Source organism: Lissotriton vulgaris, chromosome 1_1, assembly GCF_964263255.1.
Source record: "Lissotriton vulgaris chromosome 1_1, aLisVul1.2, whole genome shotgun sequence".
Lineage (NCBI taxonomy): Eukaryota > Metazoa > Chordata > Amphibia > Caudata > Salamandridae > Lissotriton > Lissotriton vulgaris.
This window is the reverse complement of record NC_141685.1, coordinates 539,841,517-539,869,493: the sequence shown is the minus strand read 5'-3', so window position 1 is coordinate 539,869,493 and position 27,977 is coordinate 539,841,517. Positions and strand designations below refer to the sequence as shown.

The following is a 27,977-nucleotide window of genomic DNA, read 5'->3' as shown; positions in this document are numbered from 1 at the left end:
CAACATACAAAGCGATGAAGGGAGACTTCCCATGAGGGCAAGGTAAAGCCGGCATGCTTCCCTGCTCACACAGGGTGGCCGGAGTACTGCGGAGAAGCAAACAGCAATTAACAAGATTTAGGAGTAACTTACATGTTCATGGGCCTCAGGGCCTGCAGAAGTTCAATAACTAAAGACGTGGGAGCAACAGAGTGATGCACAAAGAGATAACTAGCAGGTACAAGTGGGATCAACACTTCCAACACTAGTTATTGCAGAACCAACTTAGGACATACAGAGGAGAAGGGACGGATCAGTCATTGTCACTGAGATGACCCGCTAGAGTACCCCCAGCAGCACCTGCGGTTTTTGCCTTTTTCCCGCCTATTTATTTGGCAAACTTCAATGCAGATTTTGCATCCGTGAAATAGTGGGCGGTGCCATCGTGCAAGACCTTCAATTTGGCTGGATATATATAGCGAATAAGGGATCTGGGCCCGCATAAGGATGCGCTTGGCAGGGAGAAACTCGCGCCTCGCCACCTGCAAGCCGGAGTAAAATCAGGATAAACGGAGAGGATGTTACCTTTATGGGAAATTTGGCCTCTTTCCCTTGCCAAGCCCAAAATAAGACCTCTATCCTGATAGTTCAACAACTTAGCCAGGATTGGCCTGGGTGTCGCGCTGAAAGGAGGTTTTGGTCCTAGAGACCTATGGGCTCTCTCCACAACAAAGACTGCTGACAAATGAGGGTCAAAGATCTCATGTAGGAGATCAGTCACAAAGGTTTCCATTTTTGAGATGGCAGTGGTTTCCGGGATGCCCGTAATCCGGAGGTTATTGTGTCTAGACCTCGCCTCCAAGTAATCGTTCTTGGCCCTTATGATTCCTAACAGCTTGTTCATATGTAACAATTGTTCCTTGGTTTCCACCTGAAACTCATGAAACTCTGTGTGCCTATTCTCTAGGCCATCCAATCTGGTCTTGTGCGTGGCAACCTGCGTCTTGACACAGTCTAGTTGCGCGGTTAAAGTATCCAATTTCGTGTCTATGTTGCGCAAGCTAGAATGCATCTCGAGCATCAGGGTCCGCAGATCCTCTCCCTGATTTTCCGCTGATGATGCACGAGTAGCCTCCCCTTGAGTGTCCAGGTCCTGATCTGTGTGCCTTGTAGAGTGCTCGTTTTCTAAATTCAGTTTAGGCTGTTTTGCATCTGGCTTGCCCATGGTACCAGCATCCAGTGGATTGCGCAAGGCCACTCTCCCTCGGCACGTGTCTAAGGAATATAAAATGTCCCTCAGCAAATTACGACCTGGCGAACAAGTCCCCAAGCCCGCAACACTGATCCCGCAACACTGGGTTGAAGTCGCCAGAGGTGAGGTGGTAGCAGCACAGCAAGTGAGTCGACCAGGGATCAGCTGCGCCCCATCTGGCGTCAATGCAGTGTGGGTAGATTGAAGCCGGATCAAATGACTCTGGGTAACTGGGCAAGCTGACCAAGGGGCCTGTTTTGTGACTCCACTTCAAATTCCACAGTCCGCCCTCGACACACAGCGCAATCACTCGTTTCGCCACTCGGTTGACATTCCCACGTGTCGCTTAAGGGTGGCAGTTTTGTCTCCTAGGCACAGCAGGCACAGGCGTCATCACCAACACAGCCCATGCTGCAGTGTACCAATATGGGCGAGTTAAGAGGGTTAAGTTGCTTGAGATAGGCAGATCCCCAGTGTCAGTCCCATGCAGCATTTACATGCAAAGCCCCTAGCAGATGCATGCATTGAAGTGACTTTACAGCATCTAAATCGCCGACTAGTCAGCACGCGGTGATTGGGGCAATATGAACTCACCAAATGACACTGTCCGTCTCAACCCGGGCCTCCGTCCCTGCACCACAAAATGGCGGCTGCGGCCTCCGGGAATGTTTCCCGGCACTTAATGCAGGTCAAGCCTTCACTCCCGCGGTCTCAACACAGTCCCCTGCACCTACGCGGGACCTCGCCCAGACGTGCAGACAAAGCTGGAAATCGGGCAGGATTTTCGCCGCCGAGCGGCCCGTCCAGGGTCGACTCGCACGACGTAGCTGCGGGCTCAATTTACAGTGTGGCCTCGCTGTGGCAGATCGGCAGGCTGGTCGCTGCTCTGCACCTCGTCCTGCAGCTCTGTTCCCCAGCGCACCCAGCTCTCAGAAACAACATTGACGGAACCGCAGCCCAGTCAGCAGCACGCGAGCTGTTTGTGGACGCTGCCACAGCTCTCTTTATGTAGGATTAGAACATTGGAATGTTGGGAGCTCCATTGCAGACAATGGAATGCTCCCTGCTTCTACGGGCCGGTAAAGGCCGGCAGAGCAACATTCCAATGTTCTACAAAGGTTCTCGAAGCTCGAGGGGATTTATATCCCCTCAAGCTTCGAGATCCCTTTGTTTAATTTGTTAGAACATTCTGCCCTCTTGTGGCAGAATGTTGTAATAGCCTTATATCCCTTCGTAGCAGGGCTATACCTGCAATGAAAGTCCGGCTGTCTCGTTAAAGTCTCTCGCCTTCGGCTCGGGCCTTTAACGATTCAGCGGGCCTTTAATAGCCGGTATAGCCCGCTACGGCGGGCTATAAGTCTATATTATGTCAGGATTTCTTCCCGGCCGGCGGAGCTCGCTTTCTAAGCGGCCATTCCGCAGCGCAGCTAGCCATGCCCCCAGCTGCCATCAAACTTAATTCCAACAAAATAGATATTCTCTCTTTTGGCACAAGCACGATCCTTGACTTTCTCAGCTGGTGGCCATCTGAGTTGGGGGGGGTGGAGAGGGGGAGGGTGGTGGTGGTGGCTTCTCCCTTCCCCTTTTTCTCTGCCAGAAATGTGGCCGTAAAATTTGACTGAGCTCTGTTTTTTGAGCCATAGGTCAAAGCTGTCTCTGCTGGCTGCTTTGCTATGCTGAAGTCCCTGAGAAGAATGTTACATTTTGGTTCCTGTGGCGTCCCACAAGACCATGGTCCATCCTTTAGTCACCTATAAATTGTACTGACTCCGTAGGACAGAGTCCAGAGTCCAAAATGGTGTTCAGTAGTGTAGTGAGGGGAGAGGTGGCTGTCCTACTATCTCATTTTTGGAGTCAGGGGTCCAAAGGGGCCCCTGATTTAGTTTGGCTTATAGGTTTCGCTACTCTTTCCTCTGTAAGTGGCGGAAAGCTATGGAAAGTAGTATTGACCTGTGCTGTACCGAGCGATTTTGAGATGGTAACTGTGGAACTAATAATGGTGCTTAATTTACCATGGATTTACGTGACTTTGTTTTTGAAAAAATCTGCTAATTGATCGCAGAAAGTCTGAGTGGAGATTATATTACTATTTGTGGAAGGACTGAACGGAATCTGAACTGGTGTAAACAGCTACTCTAGTGGAGTTCTTTACTGACTCAATCTTTTCCAAGAAATATTTGGTTTTCCCTAAAACAATCTTCTTCTTATAATCTCGAATATCATTATATCTGATCTTTTCTTCTTGCAGATAATTTTCCCTCCATACTTTCTACTGTCTTCTACATTTTTGTTTTAGTTCCCTGAGCTGTGGCGAGAACCAGGGGGCAGAAGGTCTGTCTCTATCATTTTTGACAGGTTTGACCAACGCTAGCTTAGTAATAGCTGTCCTTAGCCAGTTAGAGTACATTTTTTTCTGTTATATCAGAATTTTAAGGATCTGTCTAACCTATCAGCCAGGTATGTTTTGTTAATTTAAATTTTTATTCCACGACTGAACTTTTTTTACATATTTCACACCACTATTCACAATGTTAGTAGGGGAAGCTGAATCTAAGTTAAACATGACGGATCTGTGGTCAGACCAGGTTATAGGCAGGCTCCCATCAACTTTTAGGTCAGATCTGTTTGAAAAAATATATTCCAAGGTATGACCTGCTCTATGTGTAATCAAATGAACCTGCTAAGAAAGATTAAAACCATAAACAAGTAATGCTATTCTCTAGATGAAAGTTAAAATCACTTAAAATAGTAACATTAGAATATTGCATGCAGGGTTACAAAATATCTTGTAACCCTTCTCTAAGAAGCATGCTTTGGGTTCAGGTGGCCTGTAGATCAGCAATCCATAAAATAAGGATTTATTGGGTAATTTACAGCTAAATAGCATAGCTTCATAACCATTTATTAGAATGGGTTCGCCTAGAACTTTAATGTGGACGCGATAGACCTCTGCTAGCCCCCCTCGCTTGCCTGCTCTGTTTATCCCGGGTAAATCATCCACTAGTTCTGGGTTTCATCCACCCAAAGTCTTGGTTAGGATGTTCTATCTGGAGTGTGTGTTTTCAAAAAACTGAAAAACTCAAATGTGTGCTCAATATAAGGGAGCGTATGTTTATCAGTGTGCATTTAAAACTCGAACCGCTTTCTGCCGGTAGCCATGGGGCTGAGGTTCCAACCGTCTTGCCTTTCAACCCTTTTGTTCTACCAGCCCAAACCATTTACACTGTGTGCAGCACAAATTACCCCCAGCCTGACTTAAATTAACCACATTACAATGCGGAAGCTTACCCCTGTTTAGCAGCAACAGCATCTCCCTGAAATACTTTTGGAGGTGGTTAAGCCACGCCAAAAAGATTTGGATATATGAGGCAGGGAGTCAGGCGCGGAAGCTATTATCGTGGCTCAGCATTTGAAAAACAGAAAGGAACTTGATAAATAACCCAAACCACACAGGATAACTCTCCAGAGATTTGTTCTTATTTACAAAGAAGGGAAACAAAGAGAAAGATGTCAATCATACCTGCCAATATCCCTACTTAATGTAGACACCAAAATATTAACCAAAGCTTTAGCGAACAAACTACAGGGTAAACACACTTGGTGCAGCCAGATCAAAACGGGCTTATGCCTCCCAGATCTACTAAACTAAACCTCAGACATGAATATAATATTACTGCAACAGAGAATACTGCAGATTCGGGTACACTTTGGTGGCATTTGTCAAGTTGCCTCATGGCTCTCCTGCACACCATTCATATATGTTCCTGTCTCAACAAAGATGTTTTTGTCAAGTGATCCGGCAAAATATTGTTTTATAACGTAACCGCTTTTTAGCATATTTATCCTTGCATGTTTCTACTGATGTGATAGTCTTTCGGAAGATAAAAAATCAGTACAAAGATGGTATCCATTAGAATTAGTTATTTACCTCAGGCGATGTTCTTGCTACAGTTCAAAAATATTTATTGATTTTAAATAGAATGCAGTGTCAATGCCATGCAAAAAAGATTACTGTAGAAATATGTGAACAATAACTTGCATCAGTGCTTTTGAACAGATTACTAACATGAAAACAAAGAAGGGCTACTATAAGAAATACAAGATAAAACAGTATATGTCTTATAATGAGCTACAGTGGTAATATGAGTCAAGAGTTTGCCACATGCTAGATATGAGTATAGTACAGTTGTTATGAGTACCTACTAATGAGGAATGTCTATGTCCAAGGAAACTAGTCCATTCCCATCTAGCATTAAGTAATAATAGTTTTGCATCCTTCCAATTTGAAGCAATTGATTTAACAACAGTGAAAATAAGAAAGCCAAAAAGCTTTTTATCAGCTGGACATAATAGAGTTTTAAAAGCATACAATGTGTAGATTAGTACAGGAAATTATATCGGCTGGATAATAATAATCCAGACATCAGTACAATATTTAAAATCAATCTGACAATCATACAGTATATGTTGTAAAGTTCCTGAAGTAGTTTTACTATTCTAACAGTTTTGTGTATTCAGCAACTTTACTTTGAACAATTTATCTGGGGCCCAACAGCATTGGTATTAGAGATATACATTAGTTTGTACATAGGTAGCTGGGAGATAACTAGCAATATTAGATGACCCAATAGATTTCCATTGTGCTGTAGATGTTTGTATATTTATATCTGAAGACCATTTTGGCCCAAAACCATAAAAGGGGAAGGATTAGTGATGAGTTTTTATACAATTTAGAACCTGTGTCCTGCCCGGCTAAAAAGGCTGAGACAAAACTCCATATAAGATATTTTAGCAGAAGGTGGCGAATTAAAGTAGCTATTGAGGATGGTATTACATAATCATTCATATTTAGGAAAGTAAGATTGGTGGTGCTTAGCTCATCAAATGAATAAAACATATTTCCTTGACAGATATCATTAATATAAAAAATACTTAGCATTAATCCAGGAAATCCAGGAATTAATATGTTTATTAAGTTAAAGGTTAGGGTGAAAGTTTTTTTTAGAAATTTTAATATTAATAGCACATTTTTTATCTAAAGATAGGAGGTAAATTTAGAGGCGGCAAGAGGTGAGATTTTGCCAAGCTTGGTATTTGCCATTGTCAAAAATGCAGGTAGAGAAAATGGCTGTAAGATTTTTTTTTCTAATAAAAGCCATTTGGGAGAATTGAAAGGATCAGTATTTTGAAACCATAATTAGCTTTGTGCAATAAGATAAGACATGATGTTTTTTAAAATCAGGTAAGCCAATACCCCCTCTTTTTGGGGAATTTGTAGAGTTTAGCGCTAATCCATGCAGGTTTATTGTTCCAGATAAACTTAGTAATTCATTTAAAACATTTTCTATAGAAGGCATATAAAATGGTAACTTGGATACATTGTAGAGAATTTGTGGGGGGTAATAATCATTTTAACCACTTCATTACGTTCCCACCAATTTAGATGGAGGGATGACCATTTGTTTAATGTATCGTTTGTTTTATTCAGCAGTTTATTTCATTAGTAGTTTTAATAGAGTTAGTGTTGACGGTGACCTCAGAATGTTTGTATTTGCCATCATTGTGGAATTGTAAAAAAATATTTAGTAGGAAAAAAATCTGTTTTATTAATGTATATAGAATAACCAGAATTCTCAGCATACATGGTGATTAATATTAGGAATAATAGACAGGGAAGTAAAAGGGTCATTTACACATAACAGAACATCATCCACATAAGCAGAAACTTTTAACACAGAATTTTCTAAAACAATTCCAGTATATTGCGGATTGATCTAGAGACAACATGAGAGAAGTTCAAAGGCAATAGGAAATAAAAGGGGGATAAAGGGCATTCTTGGCGAGTACCACTATATAAATTGAATGGAGTAGAAAAAGTTCAGTTGATATAAATAGAAGCGGAGGAGGCTGAGTACAATGCTTTAACCATTTTCAAAAATGTGAGCCCAATATGAACATTTTCCAGAGTTTTAAACAGAAATGATCAATTCACAGTACCAAACGCTTTCTCCGCATCTATGACCAACATACCCACAGGACATTTGAGTTCACTACAGAAGAAATAATATGGCATAAAAGACAAGTTTCATGTGCAGCCAATCTACCTTTCATAAATCATGTTTGGTCTGATTGTATAATTGACGTAAGTAGCAGCATTAGAACGATTATCTAAGATGTTGGCATTTATGTTGAATTCTTGGTTAATGAGGGATATTGGAAGATGATTAGAAACTAAAGTAGGATCTTTATCCGGGTTTGGAAGAACAATAATAGTGGCTTTTTAAAAAAAAAAATCTTTTTATTAAAAGAACAAATCAAATAACATCACTAACATAAACACAAAAAAAACATATTACAAAAAATTAATATAAGAAATGTGGCAAAAAATGAATACCAAACAATACAGAAGGGGGGGTCTTCCCAACAAACACATCTTTTCCCGGAAATGTCAGTGGAAGTGCGGTCATAGGGAGCCAGATCATAGTGTTTCCATATCCTCCGCGAGTGGGGAGGTATCACCAAAGGGGGTGCCCAACCACCCTCTGCTGTCATTCTATGGGGCCCAAATTTTGGTTCACTTCCCCGGACAGCCCCTACTTTCATACACCGCTCTCTCAGCTTGCTTACACCAATCCATACCAGAGTTCCAATCAAAGCATTTCAATTCAGTTCCACCTTTCCACTTCTTGGCAATATTGCGCTTGGCCACCATGCATCCCAAAGAGACCCACAATCTCTCCGACCTCGTTAGATCAGTGACCTCCCAAATATCCAAGAGGCAGAGTCGTGGGGAACTGTCAATCTCCTTCCCGCAAGTCAGGGACAGAGTTGCAAGAATCTCTCCCCAGTGCGTCTGGAGGATCTGACATTCCCACCACTGATGTAAATAGGTGCCTACCTGGCCACAACCTTGTGGGCAGAGGGGAAAACTCATCAGACCCATTTTTACCAGGACCGTGCTCGTATAATAGATACTATGGAGCAGTTTAAGTTGGACTAGTTTGAATCGGGACCGGATCGCAGTGCCCCAGAGCGAAGCAAGGGCCGCCCTCTAGTCCTCATCATTGATATCACCCACATTAAACACCATTTTGCCCGAACTTTAACCAACAGGTCTGGCGCATTATTTTGAAGCTTACGATAGGTGAGGGAGATGGCCTTTTCAGGAGGCTATCCTCTAAAGGAGAAGATACCGGCCGAACCTCACCCCTGGAGAGCGCTTTAGGCAGCGCACTACGAACTTGAAGATAGCGAAAAGTTTTGTTCTCATACAAGGCGAATTTGCGCTGCAGGTCGCCAAACGGGACGACTGCGCCTCCCACCCATACATCCCCCAGCCTTGATAATCCAATAATAGTGGCTTTGTTAAACGATCCACCCATCATAGAAGTATTTTGAAAGTCAGTAAATAAAGAAAGTAGAATAGGGGAAAGTTGAAACTGAAAACACACACACACACACACACAGAGTCCTACTGGACTTAGGAAGTCGTCGCCCACCAAGAAATTCGGCTTGGCCTCCCCGCCTTGCCATCCCTCTTCAGTGGAAAAAGCTCATCCAGTTATGACGCAGCGGTTAGAGTACCACGACCCTCTTGCGTCACACACTACCATCTCCGGTAATGTTCTTGCTGATGGTAGCTACACTTTTAAGGCAGATTTTGCAGTGTGACTTTTCTGGATTCACATGCTGTGCATTATTTCGCCATCTAGAGGTTGGATCAGGAACTCTCCTCTTGCAGTTATTTCTCTTTTTTTCTTCTGTTCAGCGTTCTCTGGTGCCATCATTTGGTGCTTGGTCCATCCCTCTCCTGACATCAGACACCAACCCCGGAACCCCCTGTGTATGATCACCATGGACAGGCACACTACTCCATGCAAGCGCAGAAGGACAGTTCATTGGTTAGAGACCTCAGTATGGCAAGAGAGGAAGAGAATAACAACCCCAAGGAAGGGCTCATACCCCTAAAGAGAGGTCACCAACCGAGAACACAAACACAAGGAGAATCACGAACTGGTAATGCAGAAAAAACAAGGGCCAAGTAAGCAGAGACCTTCCAGCTCAAACCCTCCCCCACCCCCAAAAAAACCACCTCAGCACTTAAACACCCATGGACTAAAAGCAAGTTGAAATTGAAAGAGCACCTCTGGTCCCACACCAAGGACACCAGAGGAGATCAGTCTTCCGAAAGATGACTTAGGACGAGAGTGGCCGATGGTACCGGGCAAAATACAGACAGCCGAAACGCCAACGCCCAAAAAAGGCTGGCCAGCAGACTAGACACCATGGAGTGAGGGCTTGAGATCGAGCGGAAATATAGAAGGCTTGAGGCTGAGATGGCAGCAATCTCCTAGAGAAGGATTTTGCCCTGCCCTCTGGAAATGTCATATTCCATTAAAACCGTGGGCGGAAAAAAAGAACCAGGAGGAGAAGGAGGCGGTGGACTTCAAACTGCCACTAGTGCCAGACCCCAAGAAAAACACCAGTTGTTCTACCAAGAAATGGGCCCAGAATCTCAGAGCCTACTTCACGAACCCGAAGAGGATCCGTGGCAAGATCGCAACGCCAACTCACCAGAAGAGGGAGTAGACTTGTATTTGTTGAGGCTGTCGCCTCCATATGACCTTCCCATACAATATGATCGTGAAGAGAGCAGCAGGCCAATGTGGAGTCTAGCTAGAAGAAGAAAAATCTCAAACACACTTTCTACTCAAAACCCTTCTCTCCTTAGAAAGCAATGCAATGCAATGGAGAGAGGCTTTCAAGGAACTGGCGACCTGTAAGTCAGTAACACCCAGAGCGGACAAAAATACAAGCACTCTTCAAAGGACCCTGCTTATATTCAAGGCAACACAATTGCATACCCCATCATTGTGGCCACTGCAAGGAAAAGTGCCAATGTGCCAGTATCATCAGGGCCACCCCCTGATAGAGAGCAAAAGCATGGAGATGGTGGGGAGGAAGTTTGAAAGGGGAACCACTGCACATTGCAGGCTTCAGTGCCCTGCTTAATATATATGCTCACCAGCACTAGGAAGAAGTGGGAGAATTGCCAAAGCACCTGTTAGAGCAGTACCAGAAGAGAACAAGCGTCCTTGTAGAAGAGGGGAGGAACATACTTAATACATGCTTACAATCAGCACTAGACACCGTAGACAGTGTGAAGACAGTTTGTGTCAGGAGCAATATTGAGGAGGCGTGCCTGGCTGCGAGTGTCAGACTTTAAAATGTAAGTCCTGGCAAAAATCATCAATGCACGATTCACCGGGGAGTAACGCTTTGGCAGTGTGATTAACGATGCACTGCAGCAGCTGAAAAAGGATATCTGAAAGAGACACGTTAGTGATAGATTCCTTACCTTAGAATATCCCCAGGCGTCAGACTGGATCCGGAAAGTTTTGCGTAGCAGTACCCTTGCGCCTCGGTAGGCGTCGTCTGCGGCTCCGCGTCCGTCTTCGGCGTCGTGGGCGCCGTGATGACGTCGTCGGAGTACTTAGACGCCGCCTCCGCGTGCTGACGTCAGTTCTTCTTTTTTCCGCGCCAGCCAGCGCAGATCTGGAAAGAGCAGTTCCCTAGTCACGTTTTGACGAAACTTTTGGTGATCTTTTGATCCAATTCGAAGTCTGTACGACTCCGACGGTGCCGTTAGGGATGCCCGGATTCAAGCATTGCGACGAGTGCGACCGTACCATGTCGGTCACGGATCCCCACCGCCTGTGCCTGATGTGTTTGGGCGTCGACCATGACGACGAGGCCTGCTCCGACTGTCGGGCCCTTTCGAGGAAGGCCAGGCGGGAGCGGTCCCGCAGGCGACTCGAAATCCGCCAGCCAGCCCCGCGCCGTGTGAGGTCCCGGTCCCACGTGAGGTCGAGGGACAGGTCGCGGGGACGGAGCCGTCACAGCTCCGGGAGTCGGCGCCACTCCTCGGGGTCCAAGTCGTCAGGTAAGAAGCATAAGAAGTCGAAGAGACATCCTCTCTCTTCTGACTCCCCCCGACGCTCGCACGATGCGGCAGGGGGTTCGGGTGACACCGCCCACACGGCTCCTCGGGAGTCTCGGGCGCCGCGTTCGGCCCCATGCGCCCCGGTCCCTGGGCTGAACGCGACGCCGGAGATCGAGAGTTTCCTCATGGCCATGAGGTCCCTTTCTCCTCCAACGGGTTCCGCGGCGCCTTCGGGCCCAGCGAACCCGTCTGGGGGCCCTAGTGGGTCAGGGGCTTCGACCCCGACGCTGTCGGGTGCTTCGGCGCCTTCGGGCCCGGCGCCGCAAGGCCCCTCGATCCCGACACCGCCGGTGCCCTCGGGCCCGGCGCCACAGGGTACAGCGGCCCCGGCACCGCTGGACCTTCCTCGGGCGATGGATCGTCTCCGGTGGACCTTACGAACCCCCCCCCCTCCCCGGCGTCTGTCCGTGTGGTGTCCCCTCCGGCGTCATCCTCGGGCGGCGCTGTCCCTGATGCCTCCTTTCAATCGGTTCCGACGTCGGGACGACGCCTATCGGCGCCGATCTCAACGCCGTTTGGAGATTTTAGTTTCTATGAACCGACCTCATTCAATTACGACCCTGAATCTCAGGAGATGAGGGAGGAGGAGGATTGGGAGGGGTCTGAGGACCCTCTGGCCAGAGAGTGCCAGGCTAACATGGACGGGACAGGAGACCTTGGGGAGGCCAGTGGCCTGGACACTTCTCCAGACACTGGATTTGTCTCTCCTCCTACCGTGGCTTCGGAGGAGGGAGCTACCTATGGTGTGGTGTTGATGAGGGCTGCCAAGGCCTTGGGCCTTGAGCTCCCCATCGCGGCCGTGAGGACTAACCTCCTCACTGAGGTCCTTAAGCCGCAGTCATGCTCCATGGAGCCTCTGCTGCCGTTTAATGAGGCCTTGACAGACGTTCTTTTGGGCACTTGGTCCAGGCCCGCTACAGGTTCGCCTGTAGATAGGAACGTGGCCAACGCCACCGCCCGGCCCCGGCCGACCCATGTTTCCTGTCCTCCCACCCCACCCCCGAGAGTCTGGTCATCCAGGCCTCTAACTCCCAGACCGCCTTCCCGACGGCCCCGCCGGACAGGGAGTCCAAGAGGTACGAGAACTATGGTAAGAAGATCTTCTTGTCCCTTAGCTTGGGACTGCGGTCTTCCAACACCGCATGCCTCTTGGGCCGTTACAACCACTCCCTGTGGGAAACGGTGGCGGAAGTGCTGCCAGAGTGTCCGTTGGAGGTACGGGCCAAACTCGGCCAAGCCCTTGTGGAGGGCCGGGACGCAGCCAAGTATTCAATCAGGTGTGGACTGGATACTACTGACTCGCTGGGCAGAGCGATGGCTACGACAGTGGCGGTGCGACGCCACGCCTGGCTGAGATCCGCCAATTTCTCGGCAGACGTCCAAAACACCCTCATGGACATGCCGTTTGATGGCCGTCGCCTCTTTGGCGACAAGGCAGACCACGCGCTTGAGCGCTTTAAGGACTCCAGGGCTACGGCCAAGTCCTTGGGCCTCTCGGCCCCGCGCCAGCAAATGGGTGCCTTTCGCTCCTTTCGTGGCCAAGGAAGGGGCGTCCCCACACGTGCCGCCAGCCACTCGCTGCAAACTGTCGTCCAGCGCGGCGGCGGCCGTGGAAACCACTGTGGAGGCGGTCGGGAGAACAAGCGGAGTCAGTCCACACCTGCCCCCGCGGCATCCACCTCTAAACCCACCTAGTCCGTGCTTTTCGGCCCATGTGACGCCAGTGGGAGGCAGGGTTCGCCATCACCACTCTCACTGGCGCACTGTCACTTCGGACAGGTGGGTGCTGCAGATCGTCCGAAGGGGCTACTCCCTCCCCTTCGAGACGACCCCTCAAGCCATGCCACCGCAACACCACCACGTATCGGGGGATCACTTGCGGCTCCTGCAGGAGGAAGTTTCGGCCCTCTTGGCCAAGGGGGCCATCGAGCGCGTTCCTGGGCCAGAAGTAGGACGTGGTTGCTACTCCCACTACTTCCTGGTACCCAAGAAGGGCAAAGGGGGCCTACGCCCTATCTTGGATCTGAGGAACGTCAACGGCTTCCTCCGGAAGGAGAAGTTCAAAATGCTGACACTGGCTCAGGTCTTGGCTGCCCTAGACCCAGGAGACTGGATGGTAGCTGTGAGAAGTTGGCCCGATATGCAGCGTTCGCTATTCTAGCGACCGCTATGTATCGTTCCAAACGACCCTTATGGTGATTGGTTGTAAGTCAACCTATAGACCAGCTATCCTAGTAGCGTGGATACGAGCAGTCTAAGGCTAAAGACTCGAGAGGGCGCGTTAAGCCAGCTGTTTACCACACATGTACCCCTTGAACACCAAGTGAAAGGACACCACACAAGTGTTATGAAAATAAACAGTATATTTATTAAGAATCACAACAGCCCTGTACTCTTTATGAGGACAGGGTACTAAGCACAAACCAAATCTCTTAGGAAAATACTTCAAGTGCACAATTAAAACAAGTGTCCGAGGACACGGAAAGTTTAAGGTCTCGGGCGGTCCCGATAAGGCAAGTCGGAAGCGAGGGACTCGGGACCCTAGAGTAAAGAGGCTATGCAGGCACCGAAATGCCGAGTTACCTAGCCACGAGGGCTGCGGCTGCACAAGTCTTACAGGCGTCGGGGTCTTCGCTGACGAGCCAGGAGCCGGAAGAAAAGGAGTTGCTGGCCGGCGACCAGTGATGAATAGTTCGTAGAGATCCAAGCCTGGATCAGAGATTGATGATACCTGAAAGCAGAGGGGACCAAGTTCGTACTACTAGCCAGTAGTCAGAGGGTACCAGGAAGGCACCGGTTGGCCGTCACCTCGGCCAGGTGAGTGGGCGACGCTAGGCTCTGCAGTCTCACGGACCAGGAGGCGTTGTCGGCGACCAGGATGGATGTGCGAGCTGTCCCACGAAGGATGATGCTGTCGGCGTCGCTGGGCCCAGGATGGGGCAACAAGCCTTGGCAGGTCTCAGGGCCACGTGGTGGGCCTAAGATGGCGTCGTGAGTGGACCAGGAGGGTCCGGGGTGCTTCTCGCAAAGATGGAAGCAAGGGCCAGTCTGGAGCAACCAGACCAGCAGTGTTGATTGTCGGATGTCGTCACAGAAGAGCACAAGCCAGCGGCTAGTGACCAGACTACGTGCTGAGCAGCGAGCAGAAGGGCCCCACGCAGATCGTGGAGATGCTGGGAGACTGCACTTCGGTGCTGGAGCGGCTCAGGGTCGGGGCTTCTCGGACCCCAGAGCACTCACCAGAGAATTGCTTCGATGGTCGTGCTGGTTAAGAGCGTGCAGGTTCTGATGATGGCCGGTCCCTCGAGGTCTCGTCGCACCCACAGATCACAGCTGAGCTGATGACGTGGGTAGAGGTCAGAGGTGCCAGGGAAGCCGGTTCTCGTCGAGCTGGGCCGTCGGATTCCTTGAGGAAGGACTTACAGCAAACCGCAGAGTTCTTAGATGGTGCCCGCTGATGCAGGGTGACTACTCCTTAGTCACAAGGGAGAAATCTTGAGAAGAGTCTCGAAGTCCTTTCGTAGAAAGTATTCTTGATTCAAAGATGATCTAATTTGGAAGGTTCCCCGCTCCGGCCTTTATTCTAAAGAAAGGGGTGGGTACATGACTAGGTCCTGCCCTAAGGGTGGGACCAGGAAGGGGGGTAGTTACACCCCTCTCCCCTGCCGGACTTTCCCCAGGCCAGGGCTGGTGCCCCTGGAACTGGTTCTAACCGGCAGATGCGTAGTGAGCACCGGGGTGCCACTCCGCAGTCACCTTCTCGCAAAAGCCCTACCTACCCAGAATACACAAACCCTGTCTGGGACGGTGCGAACACCGCCCTCGACAGGAAACCCTTTGTCCAAGCTCTCCTCGCTGGAAGGACTCCCAGCAGCAGGAGGTCAGACTCGTGTCTGTGGTGGCAGCATCCATTTTGTGGAGCTGAGGCTTTAGTTAACTTTAACCGGGGTTCACAGTTACGTACATGTCGTGTCCCTCTAGAAGGGCGGAATGCTAACCTCGTCGCCAGAGTTGGTGAGAGGGCAGCATCCCGATTCGTATGACACCTTACTCGACATGTCTTGATAACGCGACACCGAAGTTACCGATGTGGTACGCGTTATCATGGAACAGCCATTGGGTCTTGATTCCGCAAGCTGCAACCGGGCTCGGCTCGGGCCAGAACCTAGTTCACACGAGCCCACGCACTCTGCCTTCAGGATTGTCAAGGCCTGCCATAGGAGTGACTGATAGGAACTCGGGTGTCCATTGTATGGTTAGATATAGAGCTACTATACCTAAAGCAAAGGGTGATTACACGACTTTGCCCGAGCTGTCATGCAGCCAGTTGTGTCAAATTTAGGAGGCCAGCCAGGGGTGGCATAATACATGCTGCAGCCCCTGGCGGCCCTGGGTACACCTATGCCCTGCGTTACGGGGTCTGATAAGGTGGCCCAGTACCAATTGGTGAATGCACCTAGGGTACATATCGTAATTTAGAAAGAGAACAGCCAGGCTGTGGGTCTGATTGGCAGGCCCACAGCCAGAGAAAGTCGTAAACCAGTGAAACAAAAGCAAAAAATCTGGGTGATCATAGGATTGCAGACCCTACTCTCCTACAGTAGCGTTGGACTTGCAGGACGCATATTTCCACATCCCCGTCCTGCCGGCCCACCCGCGTTACCTGAGGTTCACGGTAGGCCTCGAGCACTTTCAGTTTACCGTGCTCCCCTTCGGCCTTACCAGCGCCCCACGGGTGTTCACGAAAGTGATGGCGGTGGTCGCAGCTCATCTGTGCAGGTTAGGGGGCTCAGTCTTCCACTACCTAGACGACTGGTTGTTGAAGGCGGGCTCGCCCCAGACAGTCGTCAGCCCCCTCCAGACTACGGCGGATCTCCTGCACCGGCTGGGATTTTCCATCAATGTGCCGAAGTCACACCTGTGCCCCTCTCAGAAGCTCCTTTTCATCTGAGCTGTTCTCGACTCGGCGCAGTTTCGGGTTTACCCGCCCGAACAGCGGGTTCGGGATATACAGGCTCTGATTCCGATCTTCGGGCCGTTATCCCGGGTTTCGGTCAGGTTGACGCTGCGGCTTCTGGGGCTGATGGCCTCCTGCATCCTTCTGGTGCATCACGCACGGTGGCGGATGGGGTCTCTGCAGTGAGACCTGAAGTTTCAGTGGGCCCAGCACCGGGGAAACCTGTCCGACCATGTCCTGATCTCGGAGGGCAATGCGAGACAGCTGCAGTGGTGGCTCACGGACCGCGATTGGTTCAACGGCAGATCCCTCTCCCTTCCCCAACCGGAGCACGTAGTTGTGACGGACGCGTCCCTCCAGGGCTGGGGAGGCCACTTGGGAGAGCCGGAGATCAAAGAACTCTGGTCTCCGGCGGAATCCCGGCTCCATATCAATCTGTTGGAGCTGCGGGCGATTCGTCTGGCACTGAAGGCATTCCTCCCGTCTGTCCGAGGGAGCGCAGTGCAAGTGTTCACGGACAACACTACCGCCATGTGGTACTGCAACAAACAGGGCGGAGTGGGGTCGTGGACCCTTTGCCAGGAGGCTCTGCGTCTCTGGCAATGGCTAGAACATCAGGGCGTGACTCTGGTGGTTAAACACCTGGCAGGTTCTCTGAACGCCAGGGCGGACGAACTCAGCCGTCGGTGCTCGATGGATCACGAATGGTGTCTGAACTCGGACGTGGCGCAAGGCCTCTTTCAGCAATGGGGAGAGCCTTGGTTAGATCTATTCGCCACCGAAGAGAACGCGCAATGTCATCAGTTCTGTGCGTTGGAATTTCAAAGGCGGCACTCGCTCGGAGACGCTTTTCGTCGCGAGTGGAGCTGCGGTCTGTTGTACGCCTTTCCGCCTATACCACTTCTGCCCAGAGTGCTGAAGAAGATCAAGCGCGACCGGGCCCAAGTCATCCTTGTGGCTCCGGACTGGGCACAAAGGTACTGGTATCCCGAGCTACTCAGTTTGTCAGTCGATCCCCCGGTTCGTCTGCCTCTTCAGGAGGACCTTCTGTCGCAGCAGCAGGGGACGGTCCTCCACCCGAACCTGTCCAGTCTCCACCTCCATGCTTGGAGATTGAGCGGCGACAGTTGAGGCCATTTGACTTGCCTCCTGAAGTTTGCAACATCATTCTGGCAGCTAGGCGTCCCTCCACAAAGTCGGTATACGCCTGCAGGTGGAACAGATTTGTGGCATGGTGCACAGCAAAGGCTGTGGATCCCCTCAATGCCCCTCTTTCTGAGGTTCTCCTCTTTCTTCTCTCTCTTGCCCAGCAGGGCTCTGCTCTGGGCACTGTCAAGGGCTTTCTTTCGGCTCTTTCAGCCTTTCTGAGGCTGCCTGACCAGCCTTCTTTGTTCAAGTCCCCTATCGTTAATCGATTCCTGAAGGGCATCACCCATACCTTTCCTCCTGTTCCCTTCGTGATGCCTCAGTGGGACTTGAACCTGGTTCTAACGTTTCTGATGTGCGCTCCCTTTGAGCCGCTTCACAACTGTCCTCTTCGCCTTCTTTCTCTGAAGACTGCCTTCCTGGTAGCCATCACCTCTGCCAGGAGAGTGAGTGAGCTCCAGGCTCTATCTTGTAAGCCTCCTCTCCTTTCAGTCCATCCGGACAAGGTTGTTTTAAGGACTAAGCCCTCCTTCTTGCCTAAGGTGGTCACGGCCTTCCACATTGGGCAATCCATCACATTGCCCACCTTCTTTCCGCCTCCGCACCCCTCGAGAGAGGAGGAGAGGCTCCACCGTCTGGACCCAAAACGTGCGCTCTCATTTTATCTGAATCGCACACAACAATTCCGGGTGGATGATCAACTCTTTGTTGGGTACGCGGGCGCTAAGAAAGGGAAAGCGGTGCACAAACGGACCATCTCTCGGTGTATTATCTTGTGCATCCAGGCGTGTTACTCCTAGGCTAAGAAGGAACCCCCTGTTGGGCTGAGGGCTCATTCCTCTCGAGCCACGGCCACTACTACTGCCTTGGGCCGAGGTGTGCCCTTGCAGGACATTTGCCAGGCAGCTACGTGGGCCTCGCTGCACACGTTTGCACAGCACTACTGCCTGGACAGTCAAGTCCAGAGGGATGGCTACTTTGGCCGTTCCGTCCTCCAGGACTTTCTGGTGTGATTATTAGTTCGCAGACCCACCACCACGGGGATGGTATTGCTGGGGTATCTATTCTAAGGTAAGGAATCTATCACTAACTTGTCTCTTTCAGATGCACAAGTTACTACTTGTGTAACGATATATCTTTAAGAGACATTAGTTAGTGATAGATTCCGTACCGACCCACCCATCCTCCCCGTTCTGCGAACCGATATCTAGGGTTAAGGTCATCCCCTTTCAGGGCCCTAGTTTCTTGGCACCAGTGTTGGTTTTTGTCATGGCTCTGCGCTTCTGGCGCGGAAAAGCTGTGGCTAAGAACTGACGTCAGCACGCGGAGGCGGCGTCTAAGTACTCCGACGTCATCATGGCGCCCACGACGCCGACGACGGACGCGGAGCCGCAGACGACGCCTACCGACGCGCAAGGGTACTGCTACGCAAAACTTTCCGGATCCAGTCTGACGCCTGGGGATATTCTAAGGTAAGGAATCTATCACTAATTAATGTCTCTTACAGATAAATCGTTACACAAGTAGTAACTTTGCAATAAGATGGCAAAGTCCATGGGGGTGTTACCGTTTAGAGGCCATCAGAGGTGGAAAACTGCCTCCTCAAGAAGACCGACAGGAAGAGGGAACTTTCAGCCCACCTCTCCGCACCAACCCTTACAGCAGGCAAGCCAGCCAGAAGGGACAACAAAACGGCGGCTGTATCAGGCACCACAAAGCCTGTCACGACAAAGTGAGAGGCAGGGAACAACTATCCAGAGGACCAGGTCCCTCAAACAAGTGACGCGCAAAAGTAGAGCTCCCTCCACACAAAACCTGTAGGGACCTTTCTCCATGTAGTGAGAGGTCATATCTGAAAAGTGTATCCTCAAACATCATCCAGGATCAATATTGCATAGAGGTGGACACATTGAAGCACATACATTCTGCAGGTAAGCAACCATCTGATATGAGTGGGATCGGCATCAGACCGTGATACAAAGGTTGTTCCAGAGATGGGGGACACCAGAAGTGGACCTGTTCGCAACACCACAGCAGAATGCAAATTACTGAAGCGTTGCCTCCATGCAGCCGCACTGCTAATCTCTGGGGAATGCACTGCAGATGGACTGGTCATGAAAATGTGCGTACACTTTCTCACAATCTTGCTAATATTACGAGTGACCAGTAAGTGAAAACAGTCGGTGGGCATGCTAATCCTTATCGCCCCACAATCGGTAAGACAAACATGTTTTTCTGAGCTGATAGAGACGGCACAAGAGAATACCCACCAAGATGCACACCAGCACCCACATGGAACCTAAACGTGATGTTAACGCAACTGATGAAGACTCCTTTGAATCACAGCACAGGACAACATTAAAATATGCCCCTCTAGATCAGCTTTCCTAATTGCCAATTGCCATGACATCATTATGAAGGATAAATGAACAGAAAGCACTTACCACCTAGGACCTTACCTGCAAATACACATGGTTAGAGTAGTCATAAGAAACAGCCCCCCACTTCCTACTGAAGTTCATATCACAGTTCCACATAAACCAAGCTATCCAAATCCCAAGCTTCTTCCAGGAACTAAAGACTCCGGTTGAAAGAGCCCTTCATATGCTGGACTCGCGTAGAAAAATAGTGCGCTATCTAGAGAGAACAAAACAGTTCTTTATAGTTTACACAGACAAAACAAGCGAGTGCCAGTTAAGGGCACTATCTCGAGGTGGATAGCCCTGACTGTGCAAATGTGTCACACGAAGGCTGGCGTACAACTGGAAACAAAGCCCAGAGCACACTCAGCAAGGTAGAAAGGAGCAACCCTAATCTTCCCGCCCAGTTAAGCGATATGTGTCTGGCAGCCACCTGTTCAGCAGCTCTCACATTCACAAAGTACTAATGCGTAGACTTCCAGGTGAATAGAGAATCACAAGCAGTTCAAAGAGTACTGCAGTATTTGTTTGCAAGTCCAACCTCATTACAAACCCAGCCACCACAATAAACAAATCGTCTCCTACAAAGGCAATTCACAGGATGTGAATCCAGAACAGATTCATGTTGCAAAACTAAATGGTTATGTTTCGTTTTGCAGCTTAATGAATTATCTGGATTCACATGTGACACACCCGTCTCCAAGGAAATTAGGTGAAAGCGATTATAAGGATAAAGGTAAGACAAATGACAAAACCAAAAGATAGAGGTAAGCACAGGTAAAGTAACGTGAGTTACGAAATCACTGGGAAAAAGAATCTGAAGATGGCGACCACGCACAGGGGCTTCTGGGGAGGTAGCTGACGTCTAGAGAATGATGGACAAGGCACTAAATGGCGGAAAAAGCTGACACGCAAAAAAAAAAAAAAAAAAAAAGAGTGAGAATAGACTGCAAAAGGAATGATCCGGACCCAACCACAAGATGGCAGAATAATGCACAGCATGTGAATCCAGAAAATTCTCCAAGCTGCAAAACTACTCCTGCCAGTAAGTAACCGATTTGTTACTCATCGCCATTCCATCTCCGCTTTTGGATTCTCATGCTACAAATGACTTTGCTTGGTTTCTCCATTCCATGCCCTCTGTGGCGTGTGAAAAATTGAGTTGAAATTAAGACAAGATGACACAGACAGCTCAATACATTTATTTAATTAGGGGCTTCTGGTACCATCTGCACGATGATGACGTCATGGAGCCACTCTGGTGAATATAGGTATCTATGCAAACCTCTTTGTGTTTCTCCTACATGCCAATAAGCTGTTTTCAAAAAATGAGAAATTTGTGAGTAAATATATTCTTTAGTAAGTTTCTTTTTGAAGGTCAATATCTTGTTTTACTTCAAGAATAGTTCTACTTTAATGTTGCTGATATTTAATTTGACTCTATATTTTCATAGGAAATGGAAACTCAAAGGCTAAAGAACGATGAAACTGTGACGGTATTACAAAATCAGGTTGCAGAGGAAGCAGTCCAGGTTAGTGTACTAATTTGTGTTTATTAAATCTCATATAATCCCAGTATACCACCCATTGCAACTAAAAGAGATCTTCCTTATGCAACTTTTAAAAACATATACGGTAATCGCTCCTTAATAGTAATAGTTAACTTATCTACTGTTGCAAACTAAGATACTTGGAAATTGGTAAGGTGGTGAGAGAACTCCACCAAGTCTGCAAAGTACAGTCAGTGAAAATGCATTTTTTCTGATTAATGTTTTTGCAGCAGATTTTTCACCTTGTAAATGACGTCACATGCTACACTGCATCCAGAACTTTTTTTCCTTGACAGTGACAGTTGCCTATAAACAGCCCCCCTTGACTGTGCTGATGTCTTTCATGTTTTTCCACGCCTTCTTAAGTGTTTACCAGATACCTCAAAATTACCAATTATGATTGAACAGCAGATTATGTCCGATGTTGTGAGGAAATGGATTTTGGCAAGTTCACCCCCGCTTTTTGACTATTAGCCCTGGTGTAATAATGGAGAGTGCACTGAGGCCAGCTAACCACACCTCAGTGCCAATGCTCTGATTCTTAAGTGTATGTTCGATTGGCTTAAGTTAACTTACTCATAAATCCCTAGTATATGGCATCAGAGTTACCCAGGGCATGTAGTTTAAAGTGTCCCTCATGGTCTGCGACTCTTATTGTACTAACCTGATTGTTACAAAGTAAAACATGTCTCCCAGCCTGACGCTACAAACTGGTTGAGCAGTTTTAAAATTCCAACTTTACTTTGCCATTAAAACGTATTACAGAGTCCAGAACTTCCTTTTTAATATGTATGTTTAATATTTATTAGTCACGCCTAAGGTAGGCCCAAGAATTCCAAAGGTAGGGTGCTGTCTGTTAAGAGGAAGTACATGTCTTTTCACATGGTCTAACAGTAAAAACGCAAATTGACGTTTTTACGGTGGAAAAGCTAGTATCCTCATTGACCGGTACTGGGTTACACGCTGAAAACTCAGCTGTGATTACTCCAGAATGGAACTACTGAAGTTGGTACTTAAAGCTATCAATAAAATTGTTCCATTAAACCCAACTTGATGACAGAGTTGAATTTAATGTACCTTTAAAGTACAAGGCAACTTTAGAAAGTTTCCGCTCTGTTGCCTAAGTTTTTAAGTTGCTATTTACAGTTCCTGACCTCGATGTAGCTGGTTTTTGGCTGAACATCAAGGAACATCGACCCCTGTGGTCAAAGTCACCCCACCATTTTTGTGGATTGAGGGTTTGCCCCTGGAAGACCCTTGTTGAGTGGATCAGCATCCTCCATCCCTTGCATCAGGACCACTTAATTGATGTCTATGGTGAGTTGCCCATAGAGCCTGGAACTGAACTGGCAACTACTTTGACTTCAAGGTAACAGTCCTTCTAAGACTTACTGCCCCCTGACTTGCTTCCTGCCAAAGTTGGTCATCCAAAGTAGGGTGGAGTTGCCAAACACAACTTTGTAAAATCTTTTCAAAATATTTCAAAGTAACTGCTAACCATTTCAGTTGCCAATGCTTGTTTGCATTTTGAAGCCGTGATTTACAAATTACTTATAAATTCATCCTTCCAGAACCCTCCAGTGGATTTTGTTTGTTTTGGTTTCTATAAATTGATGAAAAGATTTATTTTTTATAAATTGGTGTTGCGTTCCTTCGTGTCGCATCTCTTTCTTGTTCAATTGTTTTGGAACTACTGAATGCTTTGCACTAGTTTGTATGCTAAAACCAGACTGCTTGAAGTCCGAGCTACCCAGGATTGAGCCAAGGTTTTCACAAATTAGCCGAACCCATGATAGATTTGTGAGTTTATTACACAGTGAGGTTGCACAACCACACCATGTAACAAACCGTATTTACTCATGGATGTCACATTGAAATGTTTCTGGGTTCAAACTCTGACAACCCTCACAACAGCTGCATGTCATGTCTAAGGCCTGGGCACGACTTTTCTTCTAGTTACCCGTGAAACTTCATGCATCAGAAAACCTCCAGAGAGGAGAAATACAAACTATTTTTGGCTCAGGCCTGAAAGGACAACGTGAAATAGTCCCTGTCACCTTCATGTAAGTCACATGATATGGAGCGATTCTCTAATAGGTTCTCTCACAAGAAACATGAGCAATGCCACAGAAAAGGAGAAATCCTTAACTTCCCTGATGATAGTCCCACACCATAGACCATCCGGGAAGTCTGCAGCGACACCAGTCTCTTCCTCCTTCTCTTTGGAGCGGATTCCTGCCCTTTAACTTAAACTGGATTATCTAGCTCCATTAGCTGACTGGTCTCAGATCAAAGCCTTTCAACAACCCATGAGGGATAGCTTCAAGACTGCCCCTCATTCCTTTGGGGCTCTTATGATTCTCAAGGGTGGACCACATTCCTGCATGCTTCACAATTCCGTTGTATCTGACTAAGTCACCACCTGGTTGTGCATCTCCGCATGCCCTGGTCCTTGTGCCGCTTCCATGAATGGCGATTCTGACATTGGCTAATTGAGCCCTTAAAGTCTCTGGAAATTGTTTGAGTGGCTAGAGGTAAGGGAAAAGCTTTTTTTCACTGATCCTCTTCTCAAATTCCAGCGGTTTGCACGCATAGAAGACATCTGGACTTGACATGCCTAACGAGAATTTTATAGGCTTTGAGGAAAATGATTTAGAGGTGGACAACCTCCGCCAAACTTATCTCTCATGTGCAAGGTTTTTCTGAGCTTCAAATTGTTAATGGCTTGGATCAATCTACAGAAGATAGTATCCCATCCTCTTTAGGACCTCCTTTTAAGGACATTTTTTGCCTCATGTCTGTTATGGTTAAAGCAGCGTTTGAGTTCTTTGCCATTTATATAGACGAAGTCTAACCATTCTTGAGAAAATCCAACAGCTGTTTTTAGTGGCTCTTTACCTTTTCTGTTGTTGAACACAGCATTACTAGAACCAGTGCTGGCTGCCTGAGTGGAAATCCTTGCATTCCTTGCAATGCACAAGCAGTTCTCTTGGCATCATAGGCATGTACCATCTGATCCAACATTCTTAATCTGCACATCCCTCTCCAAAGGGCCGGATAGTTCTAAAATCTTCAGCTACACAGAACCCCAATCCTTTCCCTACTGCACCACTGAACCTTGAGTTCAAGTGTCTTGTTTCTATGGGTTGTACCATCTTCCTTTCAGGCAATCTGGCTTTTTGCACTAACACCTTGTGCCTCCTCGGCCAGTCAGTACATGCAGGCCTGGAGGGGAGAGGTGGGGGGAGGAGGGGGAGTGATATGGCAAAACTAGCTATGATTCGCCTTCTAGGCCACATAAAGAAACTGTTTTCTGCTGACTTTCTGGCTGCCTCCAGGCAAATTCTTACACGTGGCATAGACTTGGCAGATACTATTCTTGGCCATGCCCAGAGACGTGTTATGGCTCTTCCATGAATAGCCAGGCTGCATTGGTGGATATACTGGTTGATAGAGACTGTATGGCAAAAACAGACTCCTCCCTAGGAGTGCTTCTCAAATAGAAGAATTATTTTTTTTGCAAGGCTTTTTAGAGGCCAATCCTCTCAGCAGTGTCAACCCTCCTAGCCCTTTCAAACCCACAGACATTTGTGAAAGTGCTGGATCCAAGGGACATCAACAACCCCAACAAAAGCAGCAGCAGCCCCTCTTCTGTTGGTTATACCACTTTAAAACCACTTCTATTTGTTATCATTCCACTCTCCATGTAGACCTTGGTTGTGGCTCAGTTGAAACGATCTGCTTGCATGTTAAACTTTCTCTGCCTCCAGCTTTTGGGTGTGTTTCTAGTTCTTGGGTGCACAGTATAAAAGCCAGATCCGGATTGGAACTCTGTGCTTTCCTTGGAGACTTCTGATTAGGAGACAGCAGCATTGTAAGGAAACCAGGCTATTAGTTGTGCAGGATATAACTCCTGCAGTAAAAATAAGTTCACAATTTTCCCCTCACTGGGAACCTAGCACCCCACTTGGTCAGGGTAATGAAGCTGAGCAGTCCAGGGCCTATTCAGGGGAGGTTGTGTGGGCTAATGTTTACCATTCGCTGGCACGCAACAATAACACTCGATAAATGATTGTCCAGTCTGTGCTTTTTTATTGGAAAAGGAAAAGTACATTTGTTACACACGCTATTCAATACTACATAATAATTTACAAATATATTTATTTTATTTATTTAAACATTTGTAAAGCGCTACAAAGACCCTTGGGCATCTCGGCGCTGATATCTGCTAAATTCAGCCCTAAAGGAGGATCTACTTATTGGTCAAATAACCAAGTTTTGAGTTGTTTCCGAAAGGACCACAAAGAAGGACTGTTCTTTATGATTAGCGGCAAAGAGTTCCAGAGCTTGGGTGCGGAAACAAGAAATCTTCTGTCACCCCATGAGACCAGTCTGGTACGGGGTACTTCCAACTGGAAGAGATCAGAGGACCGCAGGGACCTAGTGGGCCGATAGGGGATGAGTTGCTGAGTCAGAAAGGCCGGTCCCTGGTTGTGCAGTGCCTTATAGACAATGCACAGAGCCTTAAACTTAGCTCTGTTTCTAATGGTAAGCCAATGCAACTCTCTGATGGTGCTCGAGACTGATTGGAATTTGGGGATGTTACCCAGCAGTCGGGCAGCAGCATTTTGAACAGTCTGCATCTTATTAAGGACTCTCTCTTGGGCATTCAAAAATAGGGCATTACAGTAGTCCAAGGTGGACAATACCAAGGACGTGATCAAGGTCTTGCCTGCTGAGGAGGGGAGAAAAGGGAGGATTTTTTTGATGATTCGTAGCTTATAAAATGCGGAGGAAGCAATCTGATTTGCATGGGGAAGAAACGTAAGCCTGTCATCAACCATGACGCCCAGGTTCCTTACCTTGTTGACTGGAGTAGGCGGTGAGCCCATGGACTGTGGCCACCAGCGAGAAGACAAATCTGGGGATAAGTGTCTAAAGATGACCACCTCGGACTTATCCGAGTTCAATTTGAGGCAGTTGGCGGCCATCCAACTTCCTATAGCCTGCATGCCCAGATTGAAGTTGTCAGCCACTTTTTGTCCGTCATTTCTGATGGCCAAGACCAACTGGGTATCGTCAGCATAGGAAGTAAGGCTCATCCCATGAGCTCTGATGGTGTTGTCAAGGTCCGACACGTATATATTAAAAAGTGTCGGACTCAGGGATGAGCCTTGGGGGACTCCGCATGGCAGGGACAGGGTGGTAGATTGAAAAGGCCCTATGGTGACCACCTGAGTCCTTCCGGCAAGGAAGGATGCCAGTAGGGCCTTGGCCTTATGCTTAATCCCCAGATCTTCGACACGGTCGATCAAAATCGCATGATCGACCGCGTCGAATGCTGCTGAAAGGTCCAGCAATATCAAGACCGCAGTGCCACCCGCATCACGAATGATTCGGATATCCTCTATGGCCTTGATCAGGGCCGTCTCCGTCCCATGATGTTGGCGAAAACCAAACTGAGAATCATCCAATAAATTATGGTGTTCTATAAAGGCTGACAATTGGGCATTCAAGGCCTTTTCGACAACTTTGGCCAAGATGGGCAAATTGGCAATCGGTCGATAGTTCTTGAGCTCAATCCTGTCTAGATTGGGTTTTTTTAGGAGTGGCTTCAGTAAAGTCTTTTTTAGGTCAACGGGATAGACTCCAGTGGTAATCACAGTGTTACATATATTAGTAATTGCTGGAAGCAAAACTTCCAAAACTGGTAGCAGTACTTTAAAAGGGCATGGGTCCAGGGCAGAGCCTGATTTAATAGGTGCCAAAAAATCCCTGACCTGAGTAATAGAGACCTCCCTAAACTGAGATAAAGAAGGACCAATTGTGGAGGGCTTCACCTTTTCAGAAGGAATATGTACATGCGCTTCTTCGGAGCTAGCAAAGACCGCATAAATATCATTAACTTTGTCGTAAAAGTAGTTGGCCAAAGCATCACAGAACAATTGGGAGGAGGGAGGTTGAAGGTTAGGTAAACAACCAGCCAATTGTTTAGTTGTCTCAAACAATGCTTTATTTGAATTTTTAGAAAGTTCAATTTTTTCCGAGAAGTACTTCTTCTTAGCATCTAGGGTCATATTTTTGTATATGGTAACCGAGTGCTTGTATATATGCATACGGTTGATGAAAATCCCCTTGGTGACACTTTGAAATCACATTTGAGGCCTAACTGGTGTTGGCCCCCAAAAATCACAATACCCCCCTCTTATACCAGATGGCACATTACCATTAAAGAGGGTGTCACTTTAAATAAAGTATACCCAATGGCATTGTCAAAGGTTACATATTAAAAAAACCAAGGATCACATATTAAAAACCATCTCTCTGTGAAATCAGTAACCATGTAGTTCATGCAATCATTGTTGTTAATTAAGCATTGTAATGTTTATTAAAAATCATTGTCCGCAATACAGTTTTTAAATAAAGAATTTTCAAACAACATATATTTATCTGCATAATGTTTATACCACTTTAGGCCACAAATCATTCAGTCACAGAAACAATCATTAGGGGTCTCTCCATTCCTAGGCTGTAGAATAATATTTTGAGCCTTAGGAGTGTTTAAAACTTTGAGTAAAAGACTACGGGATCATAGATTCCTTGAGCATAGACACCTGGTGTCCCTTTTTAAGTTTCTTTGCTGGGGCTGCTGCAACTCCTGCAGCCCCCA

The 27,977-nt window shown here is 47.7% G+C and overlaps 1 protein-coding gene across 3 annotated transcripts in view; it reads left to right on the top strand.

The window, feature by feature from the left end:
- The window catches only part of CCDC18 (coiled-coil domain containing 18), a 1,483,839-nt gene that overhangs the window by 657,826 nt on the left and 798,036 nt on the right, over window positions 1-27,977 (top strand). For all 3 annotated transcript variants that reach the window (XM_086953919.1, XM_086953920.1, XM_086953918.1), the window contains one exon: window positions 21,212-21,289. In XM_086953919.1, the coding sequence (XP_086810045.1) occupies window positions 21,212-21,289 (78 nt within the window). The remainder of the gene's footprint in view (window positions 1-21,211; window positions 21,290-27,977) is intronic.